Source organism: Plecotus auritus (assembly GCF_963455305.1).
Source record: "Plecotus auritus genome assembly, chromosome: 5".
In the NCBI taxonomy this organism is placed as follows: domain Eukaryota; kingdom Metazoa; phylum Chordata; class Mammalia; order Chiroptera; family Vespertilionidae; genus Plecotus; species Plecotus auritus.
In genome coordinates this window covers 48,951,961-48,970,498 of record NC_137776.1, presented here as the reverse complement: position 1 = coordinate 48,970,498, position 18,538 = coordinate 48,951,961, and the positions used below count along the sequence as shown (strand labels likewise).

At 39.2% G+C, this 18,538-nt stretch overlaps 1 protein-coding gene across 1 annotated transcript in view; it reads right to left on the bottom strand.

Moving 5' to 3' along the window:
* METTL8 (methyltransferase 8, tRNA N3-cytidine) overlaps window positions 1–18,538 on the bottom strand; it is an 81,290-nt gene that overhangs the window by 21,383 nt on the left and 41,369 nt on the right. Inside the window, exons 3-4 of the mRNA XM_080668802.1 lie at window positions 12,847–12,938; window positions 571–941 (exon numbers count right to left, since the gene is read on the bottom strand). Of these exons, the coding sequence (XP_080524928.1) occupies window positions 571–941; window positions 12,847–12,938 (463 nt within the window). The remainder of the gene's footprint in view (window positions 1–570; window positions 942–12,846; window positions 12,939–18,538) is intronic.

Sequence of the window (18,538 nt, the reverse complement as noted above, 5' to 3'; positions counted from 1 at the left end):
TTCTCTGTAATTAATATATTCTACCTTTATAATCAGAGGAAAATGTGTTTTCTGAAAAGTAGAAAATCAAGCCCTGACTGGTTTGGCTCAGTGGATAGAGCATCGGCCTGCGGACTCAAGGGTCCTGGGTTCGATTCCAGTCAAGGGCATGTACCTTGGTTGCGGGCACATCCCCAGTAGGGGGTGTGCAGGAGGCAGCTGATCGATGTTCCTCTCTCATCGATGTTTCTAACTCTCTGTCCCTCTCCCTTCCTCTCTGTGAAAAATCAATAAAATATGTTTTTTAAAAAAAAAGTAGAAAATCAAGGCCTATACACCAGATTAGCAAATTATATTCCACATTCCTGTTTCACCTGAAAATAAATAATAACAGAAAGAGATAGAAATTAAGGCCAAAACTTTACTGGTATCTAAAACTGCTCTCAAGTTAGAAATTAAAACAAATTAAAAAATTTTTTTAAATCACAATCATTTTCCCCTTTAAAAAATTCTGGATTGTTAATAAAGTAATATGGAATGTACAGTTTAAAATGATTTGCCACGCCCCATGTTGGCCCTGTAGTGCAGTACCTCTAGGATTCTGAATGTGGCTTTGCTACCAGGAAAAAGGTCCGCCTTCAGAGGTTCTTTTCTGTGCTCTTCAGAGTTGAGGTTGGAAAAATCAGATTCTGCTTTGCTTTGACCACCTGAGGAGCCAGAACTTTTCTGATAAGAATTATTTTCTTCATGAACAATAGGGCAGTGCTTTCTTGAGAAACAATTTGCAGCATTAGTTTTTACATGATCCCATGATAATTCTTTTGCCTCCTCTTCAGTTTTCTGATCAAGTGGAAGAATTTCAGGAAATTCCCTCAACAGCCAATTACGATCCTTGAAAAACTTATTCTTATGAATCTTGTAAAATGTGTCCCAGTATTTATTAGCTTCCCTCTCATACTTCACTAAAATAAAGAAGAAAAAAAATTATTTAACTATGATTTACATTATTAGTTATTAATAACTAAATGTTTAATAGTTAAATCTGTTAAATATATTATATATTATTTATCATTCATAACAAGTATATTTAGTATGGAATAACTTTAATATTATAATTATTTGATTTTTTTTAACTCTTACAGGTTAAAACTACAGAGTATTAACTCTCTGAAAATGTGTCAATATATGGGGTATTCAGTTCATCGGCTTCTGTCTCAATAGTTTGGCCAGTAAGTTTTTGTGAGGAATATAATCATTGCAACTGCTTTCTACAGTGTAATCTTGGAATCTTAATAATCACATTTTTACCAATCTATAATAATCTATAATAATAAAAGCATAATATGCAAATCGGCCAAAAGACTGAACTGCAGAATGACTGTTCCGACAATCTTCCAGACGACCACACTATGACATGCACTGGCGCCAGGCCAGCCAAGGCAGGTGCAATGCGATTAGTCGGGGGCCCCCCATCACCCCACAATCGCCCCACAGAGGGAGGCCCAGGGCACCCTCTGTGGGGTGATCAATGGGGGGCTCCTGCAATCGATCACCCCAAAGAGGGAGGCCCAGGCTACCCAGCCAGCGGTGCTGCGGTGCATGGGCGGGGCCTCCCTCTGCGGAGCCATCGTTCACAGAGCCCCACAATCAATCGCTCTGCAGAGGTGCAGAGGGAGGCCCAGGCCCCTCGGCTGGCAGTGCTGCGGCAGGTGGGCGGGGCCTCCCTCTGTGGGGTGATTGATCTGGGGGCCCTGTGATTGATCACCCCACAGAGGGCAGCCCAGGCCACCAGCCAGTGAAGCTATGGCGGGTGTGTGGGGCCAGCCAACCGATTGCACCCCATGCCTGTCGCCCCAGTGGGAGGCGACCGGTGGCGAGGGAAGGGGGGTAGCGCTGCACAGATGGCAAGCAGTGGCAGTGGTGGGGGCCGGGCCAGCTGGGGCAAGGCAAGTCCCAATAGGCCCTGATTGCCGGCCAGGCCCAGGGACCCTACCTGAGGGGTCCCAGATTGTGAGAGAATGCAGGCCAGGCTGAGGGACACACACACTCTCCCCCCACCACGCCCTGCATGAATTTTGTACATCAGGCTTCTAGTCTATATATATAAAAGCCTAAGCGACAGTTAGGACCAGATGACTGGATGACCGGCTGGTTGCTATGATGCGCACTGACCACCAGGGGCAGACGCTCAATGCAGGAGCTGGCCCCTGGTGGTAGGTGCGCTCCCACAGCCAACCTCCCACAGCTGGCCACCCCACCCATGCACAAATTCGTGCACTGGGCCTCTAGTAACCTATAAGGCTCTTTATTATTTTAGAGAAAGAATACCTTATTTTTTTATCTGTGTGAAAGCAGTTTCAACTCGATATCTATGTAAATAGGTAATCAAATGGTATTATAAATGACATAAATTTAGAACTATAATGGTCCATTGAAATAATCTACTCTGACCCCTCTGTTTTTCATTGGGAGAAAGACAGCACAGAATAGATGAACCCAGTTGTTCCAGGGCCTAGAGTCCCATCACAACAGAACTGGGCTGACTCCTGGAGTCTAGGGGCCATCTCCAGAGGCATCTCTTCTTATGACATCTCCTAATATGAAGCCTTAAAGAGAACTTCTGATGCCTTTCTAAAAGATATAGCATTTTGTGATGTCATCCCTTACGTTTCACTGGATCCCAGGGTCAGGGTTTGGTCAAGAGTCTCAAAATTTTAGGGAATTCTTAGCTTTCTGCCTCTTTCTATCTGTACCTTAAATTAATAAACTAATATACTTCTTCCTTCCCTCCTTCATTCATTGAACAAACTTCTCTTGGATACTATTATGTAGCAGGCCTACCCCCTAGGCCTAATCCATGGATTAAGAATTACTTTCATCCAATGTAGACACATGGTATTTTAAAAGCTTTCAAAGAATAGAAAAAAACCTATTGATTTGGAATAATTTCCAAGATTCAATGTTGGGTGAAAAAGCAAAGTGTAGAACATTATGTTAGCATGCAACCATTGGTTAGAAAAAAAAAGTAAAAGAATACATGTGTGTGCATACCCAGAAACATACATGTATGTATATATACAGATATACTTATAAATGTACAGAATAGCTCTGGAAGGATAATCTTTAATTAGTAATACTGGTTGCCTCAAAAGAGCAGGACTTAGTGGTTTGAGAATTTTCATTTGAATTTTGATCTCTGTGAAATTACTATACTAGTATACCAAAAATAAATTAAACTAAACTAAAAATAAAAATAACACTCACTTTTTCCATAATTTTAAAGAAGCCCCTGCCCTTAGAACAAGCACTGCCTATAGTGAGGTTTGTCTTTGTTACAGAGCCCTGGCCTGAACCCTTATAGTTTTTCTTTTCTTTCCATTTTTATCTTTATGGCCTTGCACCATAGATCTCCACCCATTTGGCCACAAGACTTTATTCCCATCAAGCCTGAACTGTATCTGGCAGCAGGACTGCTATGAAGACAGACACTCTCATCTGTATTTAAGGCCTGAGAAATGAAAGCAGATCTCTGTAACAAAAGAATTATGTGATGTTGAAGTCCAAGACATGCTCACATCTGCATTAATGGAAGGAAGCCTATTTATGATTAATCTAAAAATGCTACATTTTATCTTTACAATCGTCCTATCTCTACTTTTAAAAATTGGAGTGTACCTGATATACAAAGAAAACAAAACAACATTCTACAAATCAGACTCAGGAGGAATTAGGAAACTGTCTAATTTCCCCAGGGTCTTCTTGCATCTTGTCTTCTTCCTTTTACTGGTACCTTAAAACCCTCTTTGTAACTCACTTTATGCTGGTAGAAGGGTTTTCTGCTTAATAAAAAGCAACCACCTAACAAGACCTACATTTAGTCAAATCTCTAGTATCTGCGTTTCCAATACCAAGCTACTTGTGAAGTGATTTTGAACCTAACTATCAGTTAATCTATATATATAAAAGCCTAAGCGACCGTTTAGACCAGTTGGCCAGTTACTATGACAACGCACTAACCACCAGGGGGCAGATGCTCAATGCAGGAGCTGCCCCCTGGTGGTCAGTGTGCTCCCACAGCCAACCTCCCGCAGTCCCTCCCCCTGGCTGGCCGGCCCTGATCAGCCCGATCGCCGGCCAGGCAGAGGGACCCCACCAGTGCACAAATTCATGCACTGGGCCTCTAGTAGAATATAATAGTACACCGTGATTAATTTGCAGACTATTCCCCTAGGAATTAATTGGTGGTAGGGAGGTAGACACCTAGGGAGTAACTTGAAAGAAAAGATATTCATAGCAGTGCTATTTGTAAGAGGAAAAACTGGGAAATAACTCAAATCCTCAACAAACCATAACCAAGCAAACCATGCAGGTCAAAACAGAGTAACCTTACACAGCAATTAAAATGGAAAGGATAATAATAAGAGAAAACATTCACACAGGATGGTCTATACACTGACTGCAACTCAAAATTTTATTTTACATTCATTTATCACAATCAGGTGAAAATTTGGAGTGATGCTAACAATTTAATGGATATTATGTAGTTCTTTCTTTTGCAGTTTTGTCTACATCTTACACAAAGATAAATAATCTTATCTGATTCTTCCTTCAATTTGCCTACACAGTTTCCTCATTTGATGAGTGGTTGAATGTATCTCCATGTTCAAGCTCTAAAAAGTCTATGTACTGAGGAGAAACCAAGATGGCGGCATAGGTGAACACCTAAACTGCTGCCTCACACAACAATTTCAAAACTACAGCTAAAAGACAGAACGGACATCATCCAGAACCACAGGAAAGCTGGCTGAGTGGAAATTCTACAACTAGAAGGAAAGAGAGGGGCACACAGAGACTCACAGGAGCTGCAAAAGGCTGAGGTACGGAGACACACACGGAGAGGATGGGCGGCTGAGTGCCTAGCTAGCTTTCTCTAGCGGGAGAGAGACGGAAGCTCCTGACTGCACTGAACCCCAGTTCCGACTGCACTGAACCCCAGTTCCGGGCAAGACCCTAGGGACCCAGACTCATACCGGGGGAGTCTGGACTGTTGGGAAAAGAGAGGAGTGCACGGAAACTCAGGGGAGCTGAGAAAGGAAGTGGTCACCTATGGATGAGGACAGTGTGGGGGGAGGTAAGGGCAGAGGGTGGGGTGGGAACCAGGTGGAGGGGAGCTATGGGGGGAAAATAGAGGAACAATTGTAATAATCTGAACAATGAAGATTTATTAAATTAAAAAAATAATAAAATAAAATCAATAAAAACATATTTTTTTTTAAAAAGTCTATGTACTTTCCTACATAGACTTTTAGACATTATCAGTTCTACAAACTACAAAATCTTGGATAAGATTGCTGTCATAAAAATGAGCCTGAATTATATTACTATTTTAATTTCTACAATTTATAAAGAAAATGAATCTGCAGTAGATGACTGGATTCTGATTCATATACCAAATATATCAAGCATCTAAATTCAGCTCTGGCCTAGGAAATCTTTAAAAAGGATCTGAATACTATTAGAAGATGATGGTCAAGGTCTGTGTATATACTTTCAAGCCTTTTTCAAGTATTTCCCAATTTTCCAAATTATGAGGAAAAGAACCCCAAACAATGACATAAATAATTATACCAATAACAACATCATTAAAAATAACAACAATTACACATACTAAGTATTGATTATGTGCTAGGCACTATGTCAAACACTTTACTTGGATTTTTCTTCCCATTTAATCTTAATAACACCTCTCAAATAGACGTATTATTTCAAATTATGAAGAAATTCAAGGTCAGAAGAGATAAAAGAAATTTCCCAAGGTTCAGCAGAGCCTGGACTTTGACCAAGTCTATCAAACTTTAAAGCTCATGCTCTTAACACCATTACACTACACTGCCTTCCTAACAGAAAATCAATAGTAGCCCCTCCAAAATACCTCTGAAAATAATCTGTTTTTCTTTCCAGGTTTCTACTGATACTTTATATTTTTATTTTTATGTTCAAGATTATTTTGTATTAGTTTCATGTGTATAGCATAGTGGATGGACATTCATGTAGGTTACAAAGTGTTTCCTCTGGTAATTCAAGTGCCCACCTGGCACCACAGATAGTTCGTACTCTATTCCCTATGCTTTATCTTTCATCCCTGTGACTATTCCAAAGCTATCAATGTGCACTTTTTAATCCCATTATTTTATTTCACCCTACCCCACTGCACCCCACCCCTCTGGCCTCCATCAGTTTGTTTTCTGTATGTGTAAGTCTGTTTCAATTTTGTTTATTTGTTTACTTTGTTCTTTAGATTCCACATATAAGTGATATCATGTGGTATTTGTCTTACCTTGTCTGGCTTATTTCACTTAGCATAATACCCACTATGTCCATCCATGCTGTTGCAAATTAATCTGTTTTTCTAATTCTGTACTTTCTTCTCATTATGAAACACCAAGTTAAAATGAAAACCTCAGCATAACTTATAATCAGTATAAGTTGTAAAAATAATGCTGATTGGAGTAAACCTTCATAAAAACAGGTCAGAAATACAGAATTAAACCCCATTTAAATTATATAAAATATCAATTATGTATGCAAAGTTATATGAAGAAATTAGGGTGAGCAATGACAACATTAAATGCTCTATGAGAATAGATGGGTTTGTGGCATAGAAACAAAACAGAAACAGCTCTCAGGATAGGATGGGGAAAGGTTAATGGGCTGTAACTCATTCCCCTTTTTCCGTTTTGCTTTTTAAAGTTGTGTTTTCAGTAGTATCTCCAATCAATCCTGGCAACTCCATAGTTACCAGTAATGCGTGACAGCTTCTGAGACCCCACGGGAGCTCAATCAAACTCATAATTACGGTTATGAGACAACAAAAACACCTTTAGCGTATGATTTAATTTCCTGAACTGCAAGAGTACCTGTGATAACAGGGGATTTGGAAGAGCTACATTTTTGACCATGAGTGAAACGTTTTTTCTCAACCTGCTGTTAACTTACCTCAAGTTCAGGCCAATAATGATAAAAGAATATAGTGAAGCAAAATCTGCCCTGTCTTTATATGGTCCAACTGACCTTCTAAATAGGTATATTAATAATCAATTTTTCTTGGAAGAACATTTTTTTCCTTTCACATTCCTAGATTGCCAACTCAGAATTAATTATTCTATGCCACTGGCAATAAAAAGGATATAGTAATCTGTTTAAACACAGCCAAATGAAGCATCTTCTCAATTATTCACTTATTAAATTCAGTACTGCTGAGGGGAAGGAGGAATATGACACGCTAACAATACTTAAGTATTCAGAATTCACTCTGAATCACACTGAATATCATAACTAAGAAAATGAATTAAACCATTTATGTATCTGACATATATGATATGATTAATATGAATTATGAAAATTTATTCTAAGTTGCAGTGTAACAAAAAGCAATTTAAAGTTACTTTTGCACATCAATTACGCAAATACCTGAGCTCTCAAAGTTGTTAATTTCCACATGTCACTGATAAAGTTCACCATTGTCTAATAAAAGAAAACTCTTGAAGTTATGAAATGAAAAGTACATTTCTAAGAGCACTGCATGAAATTTTAAATTAAAGCTGATTTATAAACAATACCCTAAATTTATCAGCACAAAAAACTTATAACTGCCTTTTTTTTTTTTTTCCACATAGGATACTCTCAAGTGGTAAGTTATTCAAGGTAAGGTATAGTGGGATTCTTTTACTATTTGGCTTGACATTGATAACTCATCCAAGCTAGGTAGTTATTTATAAGGATATTTTAGAGTGAAAATCACAGCTGCTTTTGTTATTAAGTTTTAAAAACCCATTACATTTGCTAAATAGCCAGCTGAGATATAACACACTGGAGATGTTTTTAGAAAATTATAAAATACTAGGGGCCCAGTGCAAAGGAACTGTGGGCTGCGAGGCTGCAGCGGGCACAGGGGCGGGTCTTGGCCCATCCTCCATGTCCCCGCCCAGTCCCTCCCACTGCGGGCCCTGGTCCCCTGTCTGCTGCCACCACCCTGCTCGTACCCACTGACAGCATGGAGCTATTGGGGTTGGCGCCAGCAGTGGGTGCAAGTGGGGCTGGCGCCATCAGTGGATGAGTGCGGCAGTGGCTGCTGCCCCAATCATCCATCAGGAACAGGGGGAGGTGGAGAAGTCCTCAGAGTCGATCGGGGCCGGCAGCCACCGCTTGCACCCGCTGACGGTGCAAAGCCACCTGGGACTGGTGCTGGGCGCCAGCTACGGGTTGCGAGCTACAGCTGCTGGCCCCAATCGCCCCTCAGGAGCAGGGGGAGTTAGAGAAGCCCTGATGGGCGATTGGGGCCGGCAGCCACTGCTCGCACCTGCTGATGGCGCCAACAGCGGGTATGAGCAGAGCCAGCACCAGCAGCAGGTGTGAGCGCTGGATAGGACCACAGTGTGTGGGAGCAAAGAATTTTAGGTAACCACCAGAAGCTTTCCCTGAAGACGGTGACTGGTGCCCCGCCTTGGTCTGGCGCCCCGGCTCACCTGTTCCACCATCCCACCACGGAAGATGCTCACCATGTTGCGCTCTGCCACCTGCTCCCGACGCCCGCCTAGTTCCACGCGCACCCCCTGGTGGTCAGCGCACGTCATAGTGACCGTTGTTCGGTTGTTCCACTGTTTGGCCTATTTGCATATTAGCCTTTTATTATATAGGAGGATAATCATGTTAACTCAAAAACCGCCAAATGAATCTTTCTCATTTCTCAAATTAACCTGCTTTTAAAAGAAATATGGTCTATAATAAAATTTAAAAGAATTTAACAAAGAATACGTGGTATTAAAAATCATTAATCTGGGCATCTAATTGAAAGAAATATTGCTAAGGAGAGCTTGGATGCTATACATTTTAATCACAAAAACAAAATGTCAACCATCTCACAGCAAAAAATGATTGTCATCTGTGATAGATAAGTTCTTATTTTCAGAATTGTGAGGGTGTTTCCTGACTACAATTCTCATCAACAGCTGAGACAATAGGTGAGAAACAGGACATGGGAATGACAGGATAGACTGACACACACAGAGAAATATTCTGGAGCCCAGCCAGTGTGGCTCAGTGGTTTAGTGTCAACCTATGAACCAGGAGATCACAGTTCGATTCCTGGTCAGGGCACATGCCCAGGTTGTGGGCTCGATCCCCAGTGTGGGCCGTGCAGGAGGCAGCCAATCAATGATTCTCACTCATCATTGATGTTTCTATCTCTCTTTTCCCTTCCTCGCTGAAATCAATAAAAATATATTTAAAAATAAAGAAAGAAAGAAATGTGCTGGAGAGTTGGCCAGAATCGGAGAACAATTAGCAGCATTTCCTCCCAGTGGCATTAAAATACGTAAGATAAGCTCATGCTGTATAACAATCTGCAAACGGGATACTTTGTGATGGGAGCAAACTGGCTCTTTTAAAGACTTAGGACTCTCCTAGGTAAGAAGGGATGACGGTTAACAGGCACTGGGAGAACTGGGTCAGAGCTTCCTTTGGGTTTTCACAAAGTTTGGGCCAGTAGAGCTTTTAAACGGATCTATTCACCTTGACCCCTATTCACCGGAGACATTAAATACCAGATTAGAAGCCTCACCAGATTAGCTTCCGCAGACTAGCAGCTCTATGATCCCTGGCAGAGACCGGACTGGGTGGCTAGGTAGGCTTTTACTCTCACTGCAATGTCCTGTCACTCAACAGCTTCTCGGAACCAAAGTGTTCTTTCTCTGCCACGCGCAACCTTGCTTACGTGTGATGAACCCGGCACCCTCGCTGTGTGGCCCTCTCCTGGTTCCCTGACATGTATGAAGTCCACCGCACTGAGGAGTGTTACGGGGGGAAGCAGACAGGACGCAGCAGAAACCTCCATCACTTGGAGTCATTTTACAATGGAATCTTCTGTTCTGTGTCTCCATGACAGCCAGAAAACTTGCTCAGAAAGAGATTGGACATGCTAATAAGCACACGCCAAATGCTTCAAAGCAGTATCATCAGTCCTCTCAAGCCTGCTTTTCCTGCTTCTACAGAGAGAGCCCAGTCACCACCTTTCTATTTCAGTCACATTATGATTCTGTGGGAACTGTCATTTTCCTTTACTGCGGTTTCCAGGGCCCTAAAATAACCTTCTCATTAGCTTCACTCAAGTTCATTGTTAACATAAATAGGCCAAAACAGGCAGCCCGTGCAGAGCACTGTAAGGGAACATTATCAGCACTGCTCAACTCTTTATGTTCTAAACAGAAATATTCAAGAGTGTGAAAAAAATCCTTGTTTTTTTTAATGATCAGATGAAATATATTGTGTATAATTTTTAATTTGCAGGAAATGAATTAAGATGACTGATAACTTTTAATTCGGTTTAGGCTTGACTCTTTCTGTCACATCCAGGTGGCCACTAGCAGAAGCTTGAGTAATATGGAAAATATGTCTGTGCAGCTGCTGGCAAAGAAGCAAAATTATACTTCCTCAGAAACAGAATGACAGAGCTCCTGAAAGGAATGCAATGCTGGCTGATCTGTAAGCAGAACTGCCACTGGTATGCACCCTCAAATCCAACTCCCGGGCCATATCCCACTCTGGACTGCATGGCTGGAAGCTCATAAAAATAGAACAGCTCCATTGTGGGTCAGGGACTCTTCTTTCTTGTCCACTCTCCAGGACACGTTCAAGCTCAGGGGTAAGAAATGAGAGCAAGCTCTAAGGAATAGCAACTGATGCTAGAGGATAAGACGCAGCACGGCCCCTTCACTGGGTAAGGGCAGCTAAGGAGGGCTGTCTCAGTAGCTCGGGTTGCACAGCTACCTTCGCTTCAAACTTTAGCCTCAATTGTAGACTAAAGCCACTAGAATGATAGTTAACTACCAGTGGGATTAGTGATTTTCACTAGCTTGGCTTGCACGGAGGAATGTAAATACCTTTCTCTAGGGAGCCTTGGGACAGCTGACCAATCTAAACCAAAAATTGTATCTCATGAATTGGCAAACATTTCCTTCAAAGGGCCAGTTAGTGAGTAGTCATTGTGGGCTACATATGGTCTCTGTCACCACTATTCAGCTCTGTAAACATAGCTCAAAAGCAGCCATAGAAAATATGTATATAAATGAGTATGTCTGTGTCCATGTATGAAGTATAAAAACAGGCAGTGGGCTGGATTTGACCCATGACCATGGTTTCCTGACTTGCTCTATCTCATGGGTACTCAGACTTTGCCACAAGAGTGAATGAGAACCAAACTGTTCTGACAAAACTAACCTATGGGGTCAGAAGCCAGAAGAACAATGGTTGCTCATTGTGGGGCCTGAGGGGTTGGGGGAAGTATGGTAATTGGGATGGAACATGAGAAGTTTCTGGGTTACTGGTAATATTCTGTTTCTTGAGGTGGGTGTTTGGAAAAATCATTGAGCTCTGTGAGAATTCACTTATAAGTTGTGTAAAATTCTGCATTTGCTACTTCAATAAGTTTTTTTTTTTTTAAAGGAAAAAGAACCAAGCTGTGTTAAGAAGAAATTATTTTAAGCAAAATAAGGTAAAAAAAAAATCCTATCTACAGATGTTCGGCAGAATGTCTGTGGGTTCCCAGCAATGTAGTAAGAACAGAGGTCATTTTGGGGGGTACTTTTTTAAAAAAATTATGGTGAAAAACACATAACATAAAACTTACCATCTTAACCATTTTTAAGTGTACAGTTCCAGAGTGTTGAACAGATGTCTAGAACTTTTTCATCTTGTAAATCTGAAATTTTATAACCATTAAACAACAACTCTGGTGTTTCCCTGTCCCCCAGGCCTTGGTAACCACCCTTCTACTTTCTATTTCTATGAATATGACTACTTTTTTCACATATAAGTGGAATTATATAGCATTTGCCTTTCTGTGACTGGCTTATTTCATTTCACATGTTCTCCAAGTTATAGCATGGGGTAGGGTTTCCTTCCTTTTTAAGGCTGAACAATAATCCGTTGTATGTATCTACCACATTTTGTTTATCCTTTTATCCATCGATGGACATTTGGAGTGTTTCCACCTTTTGCCTACTATGAATAGTGTTGTTATGAACATGGATATATAAATATCTCTCAAGACTCTGCTTTCTATTTCTTTTTGCTATGTCCAGAGGCAAGGTTGCCAGATCATATATGGTAGCTTCATTTTTAATTTTTAAGGTGCTTCCATACTGCTTTCCATAAAAGTTGCACCATTTTACAATTCAACGAACAATGCAAAAGGGTTGCCATTTGTCTACATCCTCACCAACACATTTTCTTTTTTTGTGATAGTCGCACAGATCAATTTTTCAGAAGCCATTTTTGAAGGCCTGGCAAGTCTTTATCTGAATTAAACTCTAAATATCAACGGCCTTCAAGAAAAGTTACCTTAAATCCTTACATACTGGAATTTTATATTTATCCTAAGAGACCAGCAACATTTTGATATGACTGTACCTTCTTTGCTGAAAGTGTTTGAATTTGTTGAACATTCCTAACAAGTGAAACGCAAAGCAGATACTAAAAGACTCCTAACGAGAGGTAATTTTAAAGTTATATTTTCATATCTTGTTTGAAATGCCACCCATGTCCGTGTGTCTCCCAGAAAGAGCAACAATATGACTAAAAAAAGAGCAAGTACAAGGTGAATACATAATTTATTTCATTAAGTTGGTCCCACTGCACTGGAAAAACTGGGCATTCTCCCAAATGGAACAAGGACATGGCACAGGTAGAAGCAAAGAACTCGCCCAAACAATGACACAATCAGGAGAAAAAGCCTCAGGTGTGAACTGAGTCAGTGGAAGGTCAAACAGAAAAACCCGGCTCCGGGAGCTGCTACGACAGTTCGTTGCCTACCTTGCTCTTCCAGAAGGACTCGCTCAGCTGAGTTTTCCTCTACTTTTTTTCTGGCTGCTGCTTCTTCCTCTTTTGACCATTGCATATGATCCCTAAAAAAAATAAAACAACTGTAAGACATGCTTCACAGTTGAAGAAGGCAGGAAAAAGGCGGCAGGGGATGCATCTGTCATTCCAGATTACGCAAAGACAAATGATACAAACTAATTCCACGTTGACTGAATATATTTGTGTCAGATGTGCCTTCTGATAAGTGCGGGGACCACCCTGGAACCTCTATGGTTTCTTTGTTTAAAACCGGTTGTGCTGCAAGCCCCAGCCACCTTTTGGAAATGATTGCTGAAGTACGTCGTCCCGGAAGCACTATTATGGCGCATGATTGTTTAGGTGCTGGTATGGTTCACTGTATTTTACTCTAAGACTAAATTCATTTGCCTTTCTGTTAATTTATGAACAGGGCATTCTTTAATGGTTTTTGAATACTCTTTTTACAATACTTGTAAAATACTTTGTGCTTATCCTCAGTGTTTAAAGTAACTTTAGACTTTTCTTATTAGCTGCCTTAATTTCTATAAATGGTTTCATTTACATTTAAATTATAGACTACTTGATATAGATATAAAAAAGTCACCTAAGAATTGGCATTTTCTTTAAGTATTTTTTAGTTTAAAAATGTATTTTCCCAATACGAGAAGATATTATTTTTTGCCACAAAAATGTCTTTCTTGGAATAAAAAGCAGCATCTTTATATAAAAAGGTGATTTTGTTTTGTTTTTACAAAGTCTGCATTTCTTTTTTTGCAACTGGTAAAACTTTAGTGAGTGATGTGATTTCTTGGAATAAACCGGTGGTTTTTTTTAAACAATAATGAAATCATATACACAAGAATTCAAGTTCTATATAACTTGAAATGTACTTATTGAAAATTGTAAAAAATATCACCAACATTAATATCATATGATATTTACAGCTACCTCACTGAGGAGAAAGGGGTAAATTATAAAATTCCTGAGGTGCATCATTATGGTGACTGATAAACATTAACTGATATATGTGTATGAAGTTGGAACTGTGGACAGTTTGTACAGGAAACAATAAAAAAATCCATTTTGATTGGTTCTCTTGAATAATTGCAGATGAAGTTAAGAGCTCCAAATCAGAGGATCTCAAATGTGAATGGTTTAGTAATGTGCAAGACACAATGAATTGGGGAGGGACTGGAGGATGGGAGACCAACTAGAAGACTGTTGCAGTGATCTAGGAGTAACGAGTCCCAGGATTAAGGTGGTGGCAATGAAAAACAGAAAGGAGGAGTGGAGGGAGAGACACTGGAAAAAAACAAAGCTGTTATGTCTTGGAGATTAACTAGATGTTGTGGGGAGTAGAATAAGAAGAGCCAGGAATGATTTCAAGATCTTAAAACTAAATATCAAAAAAACTGGGGTATCAATGACAGAATAAGGAGTTGGTTTGGGTAGAATGATGATAAGCTTGGTGCTATTTTTAAGTAATGTGTATGTAATCAGATATGAGAGGGTGTATTCCAGTGAACTGCCTATAAATATACCACCGAAAGGTGAGAAACTGCAATCTTTTGAGAAGGATTAGAACTGGTATACTGAAGTCCCCAGGAAAAGCTAATGATAATGCAAAACTCAGTTTCACAGATGAAACTTTAACCACCATTATTTCAAATAAAACCTAATTATTTAAAATCCAAATAATCATTAAGCAGCTTTGTCACTTGCTCTAATGAATCAGATTAGAATAGATTTTTGTTTTGTCTTATTTTAATATATGTGAGGAATCACTTTGAGCTGACAACTATACTTTGTATTCTGTACATATAAATATACTGGGTGGGGCAAAAGTAGGCTTACAGTTGTTCATATGAAAATAATACAATAAATAATAATACAAGAATAAACTGTTTTGCATACTCATAACTGTAAACCTACTTTTGCCCCCCTCCCATATACAGAATATTATTAAAGGTAACAAATAATTTATTTAAAAAAATAGTATTATTGCCCTGGCTGGGTGACTCAGTTGGCTGGAGCGTCATCCTGTACACCAAAAGGATGTCGATTCCCAGCCAGGGCACATACCTAGGTTGTGGGTTTGACGGGAGGCAACCAGTTGGTGTCTCTCTCTCTCTAGAATCAATAAAAACATATCCTCTGGCCCAGAAATTCTATTCTTAGGTTTACATCCAAGAGAACTGAAAACATATGTTCTCACAAAAAATATTCATAAACACAAATATTCACGTAGCAGCATTTTTATAATACCCCAAAAGTAGAAACAACTTAAATACCCATCAAATGATAAAAGGATAAGTAAATGTGTAATATCCACACAATGGGATGGGAGTATTTCTGCACCAAAACCCACCAAACTACTGGTATACATAACTTGAATGAACCTCAAAAACATTATGCTAAGAAGCCACATGCAAAAGGCCACACAATGTATGATTCCATTACTACGAAATGTCCAGAAAATGCTAAAATATAAAAACAAAAAGTGGATTAGTAATTGCCTGTGACTGGGAATTGTAAAGGGCAGTGCCTGCAAACCGGCATAAAAAATCCTCTTAGGGTAATGTAAATGCTCTAAAATTGGACTGAGGTAATGGTTATAACTATAAATTTACTGAAAATCACTGAACTGCATACTTAGAAGGGATAAATTACATTGAAAGAAAGAAACAACAAGAAACATATCCTCTGGTGAGGAATTAAAAAAAGAAAGTATTATTAAGGCTGGGACAAGTCATCTATAAATTTCTACAACATATAAGAAAGAAAATAGAACAATTCATTTCCCTATAAAGAACCAAGCTCTGAGACAATGAGAGTATATGTGGTCTTTAGCTTTAAGCAAGTTTTAAACTGTTAGTTTAAATTGCTTCTTCCTAAGCATTTAATAGGTTTTAGTTATTTTTTAAATTGCTCTAACTTCCTTACACTGTTATTTATGTTGCTTCATTTTCTTAACTGCTAAGTGAGGGTAATATTATACCCTAAGCCACTGCAGAACAGATTTTCCACTGTACAGTTACAGAATCCCCACTGAAACCTGTAAAATGTTCCTACTGTATTTATGGGACTTCCTCAAGAACTGTAGTTTTATGGTAGTTCTTTATATTAGAAAAGTCTGATTCACGTATACCCAAACCCAACAGACAGCAATAAGAATCATTCAAGTTTATAAGCAATAAATACAATTGCAATAGAATTTAAGCATAGAAACAAATAATGGACAAACAAACGGAAAATAATCAAGTATTTAAGAACCAACACCACCACCACCACTACCCAAGGGGGAAAAACGCCTTGTACTGTTTGATCTATGAATTATACTTCTGGGAATTTATTGTAACAAAGTAATTGAAAATAACAGAGAGGTTCTCAGAAGTATCTTTAGAGAGAAGGAATGTTTTTTATTCTGCAGACCATTAGTATGTTCTTCACTGTTTTCATTGTATGACCTTGCATACACTCCTCTTTATTGTTTCTTTATTCATTGGTATATATGTCAATCCTCCATCTAATAAGAATGATGCCTTTTAGTTGTAACTTACTACTAAGAGTTTTACATATTTATGTCCTTTAATACTCACAACCTCCCCTGAAGGAACTTGCTCAAGTTCACATACCTTGAAAGGGGTAGAGTCAAAATTTAAATTCAGATTTTTTAGATTCTGAAGCCCATATTTAGCCACTATATTAACTCTCAGTCTAGTTATAAACTTCTAATAGATATGAACTGGATCTCATATTTATCTATATTGATCCACTTATTCAAACATACTTATTAGGTGTTTATTAAATAAGGAATATAGCTATGATACAGACATATTAATCTAATAATGAAGATAAAATAGATACCTAAGTAACTAAAGTACATGTTAGAAAATGGTTACAATAAGATAGCTGATTCTTATGTGTTGCTTATTTACTATGTGTATACACTTTATATTATACTAGAGGCCTGGTGCACGAAATTCATGCACTTGGGCGGTGGGGCAGATCCCTCAGCCCAGCCTGTGCCTGGGGGAGCAGGCCTAAGCAATCAGTTGGACATCCTTAGCGCTGTCACGGAAGAGGGAGAGGCTCCCACCACCACCACTGCTGCGCTCTCCAGCCGTCAGCCCGGCTTCTGGCTGAGCAGTGCTCCCCCTGTGGCAGCACACTGACCACCAGGGGGCAGCTCCTGTGTTGAGCGTCTGCTCCCTGGTGGTCAGTATGTGTCATAGCGACCAGTTGTTTCACTATTCAGTCGATTTGCATATTAGCCTTTTATTACATAGGATATATATAATCCTCACAGCAATCCTATGAGAATAGATATTATTCCATTTTAAAGATGAAGAAACTGAGGCACAGATAAAGTAACTTCCCAAATTTAGACAGCTAGCCAGATTGTGCTCTCAACATCTAAACTAGTCTCTAATGACAAATGTCATAATGAAGGTATTATGACATTTGTCATAATACAGAGAAAATATTTATCTGTATTAAAGAACTGTGTATGTAACAGGGCGAGAGGAATCAAAGATAAATACAATAATTAAAGAAAATTCATACTATATAATAAGAAAAAATTCAATCCTTGATATCTGAACTCAATTGGAATTCTGGAAACTATTATTTAAATGGGTTATATAATAGAAAGACATTTCACAACATACAGGTCCTGCCTTGGATCTACAGAGAATGGCTTAGACCAGTATTTTTTAAACTAAAGGTCACATCTCTTAGTGAGTCAAGAAATCAATTTAGTCTGACAATTAAAAAGAGAAAGAAACAGAGTAGAAAAAAATAAATGGAAACTATCTGGGCATGCATCACATGGTAAAAATGGACAGAAAACTTCTGTTCCTATTTCATAAGCATATTTTATGTATACTGCTCCATGATGTAAGCTGCACTTTTTACTGTGGATCATGCCAAAAAGCTTGAAAGTCACTGGCCTAGCTGATAATATAATTGCTTTCTGCTTTCTTATAAATGTCAGGGTTCCCCTGAAAAGTTGCTACACACTCACACTTGGAACAGCATGGAATGAGGAGTGATTTTTCCAAGTAACTGTTTAACTTGCTCAATGCAGACAGATCTCTGGGCCATTTCTCAAAAGGATTCTGAATACAGTTTTATGTCAATGCCCGCCCCTCCACCCCCAAATTAATGAATGTACTAAATATAATTAAAAGACTATCAGAAGAATATAAAATGGTTCAGTCACTATGGAAAATAGTTTGGTAGATCCTCAAAAAGTTAAACATAGATTCACTATGTGACCTCGCAACTACATTCCTGGGCACATACCTCAAAGAATTGAAAACAAGGACTAAAACAAGTACATATATACACATGTTCAAAGCATCTCTACTCACAAGAGTCAAAAGGTGGGAATAGTCCAAATTTCCATCAGTGGGTGAATGGATAAACCAACTGTGGCTTATGCATACAACAGAACATTATTTAGTCATAAAAAGGAATGAAGGAGAAACCAAGATGGTGGCATAGGTAAACACCTAAACTGCTGCCTCACACAACAATTTCAAAACTACAACTAAAAGACTAAATGTCTAGCACCCAGAGCCATGGGAAAGTTGGCTGAGTGGAAGTTCTACAACTAGAAGGAAAGCGAAAAGAGCATTGAGACGTGCACAAGAGCTGAAAA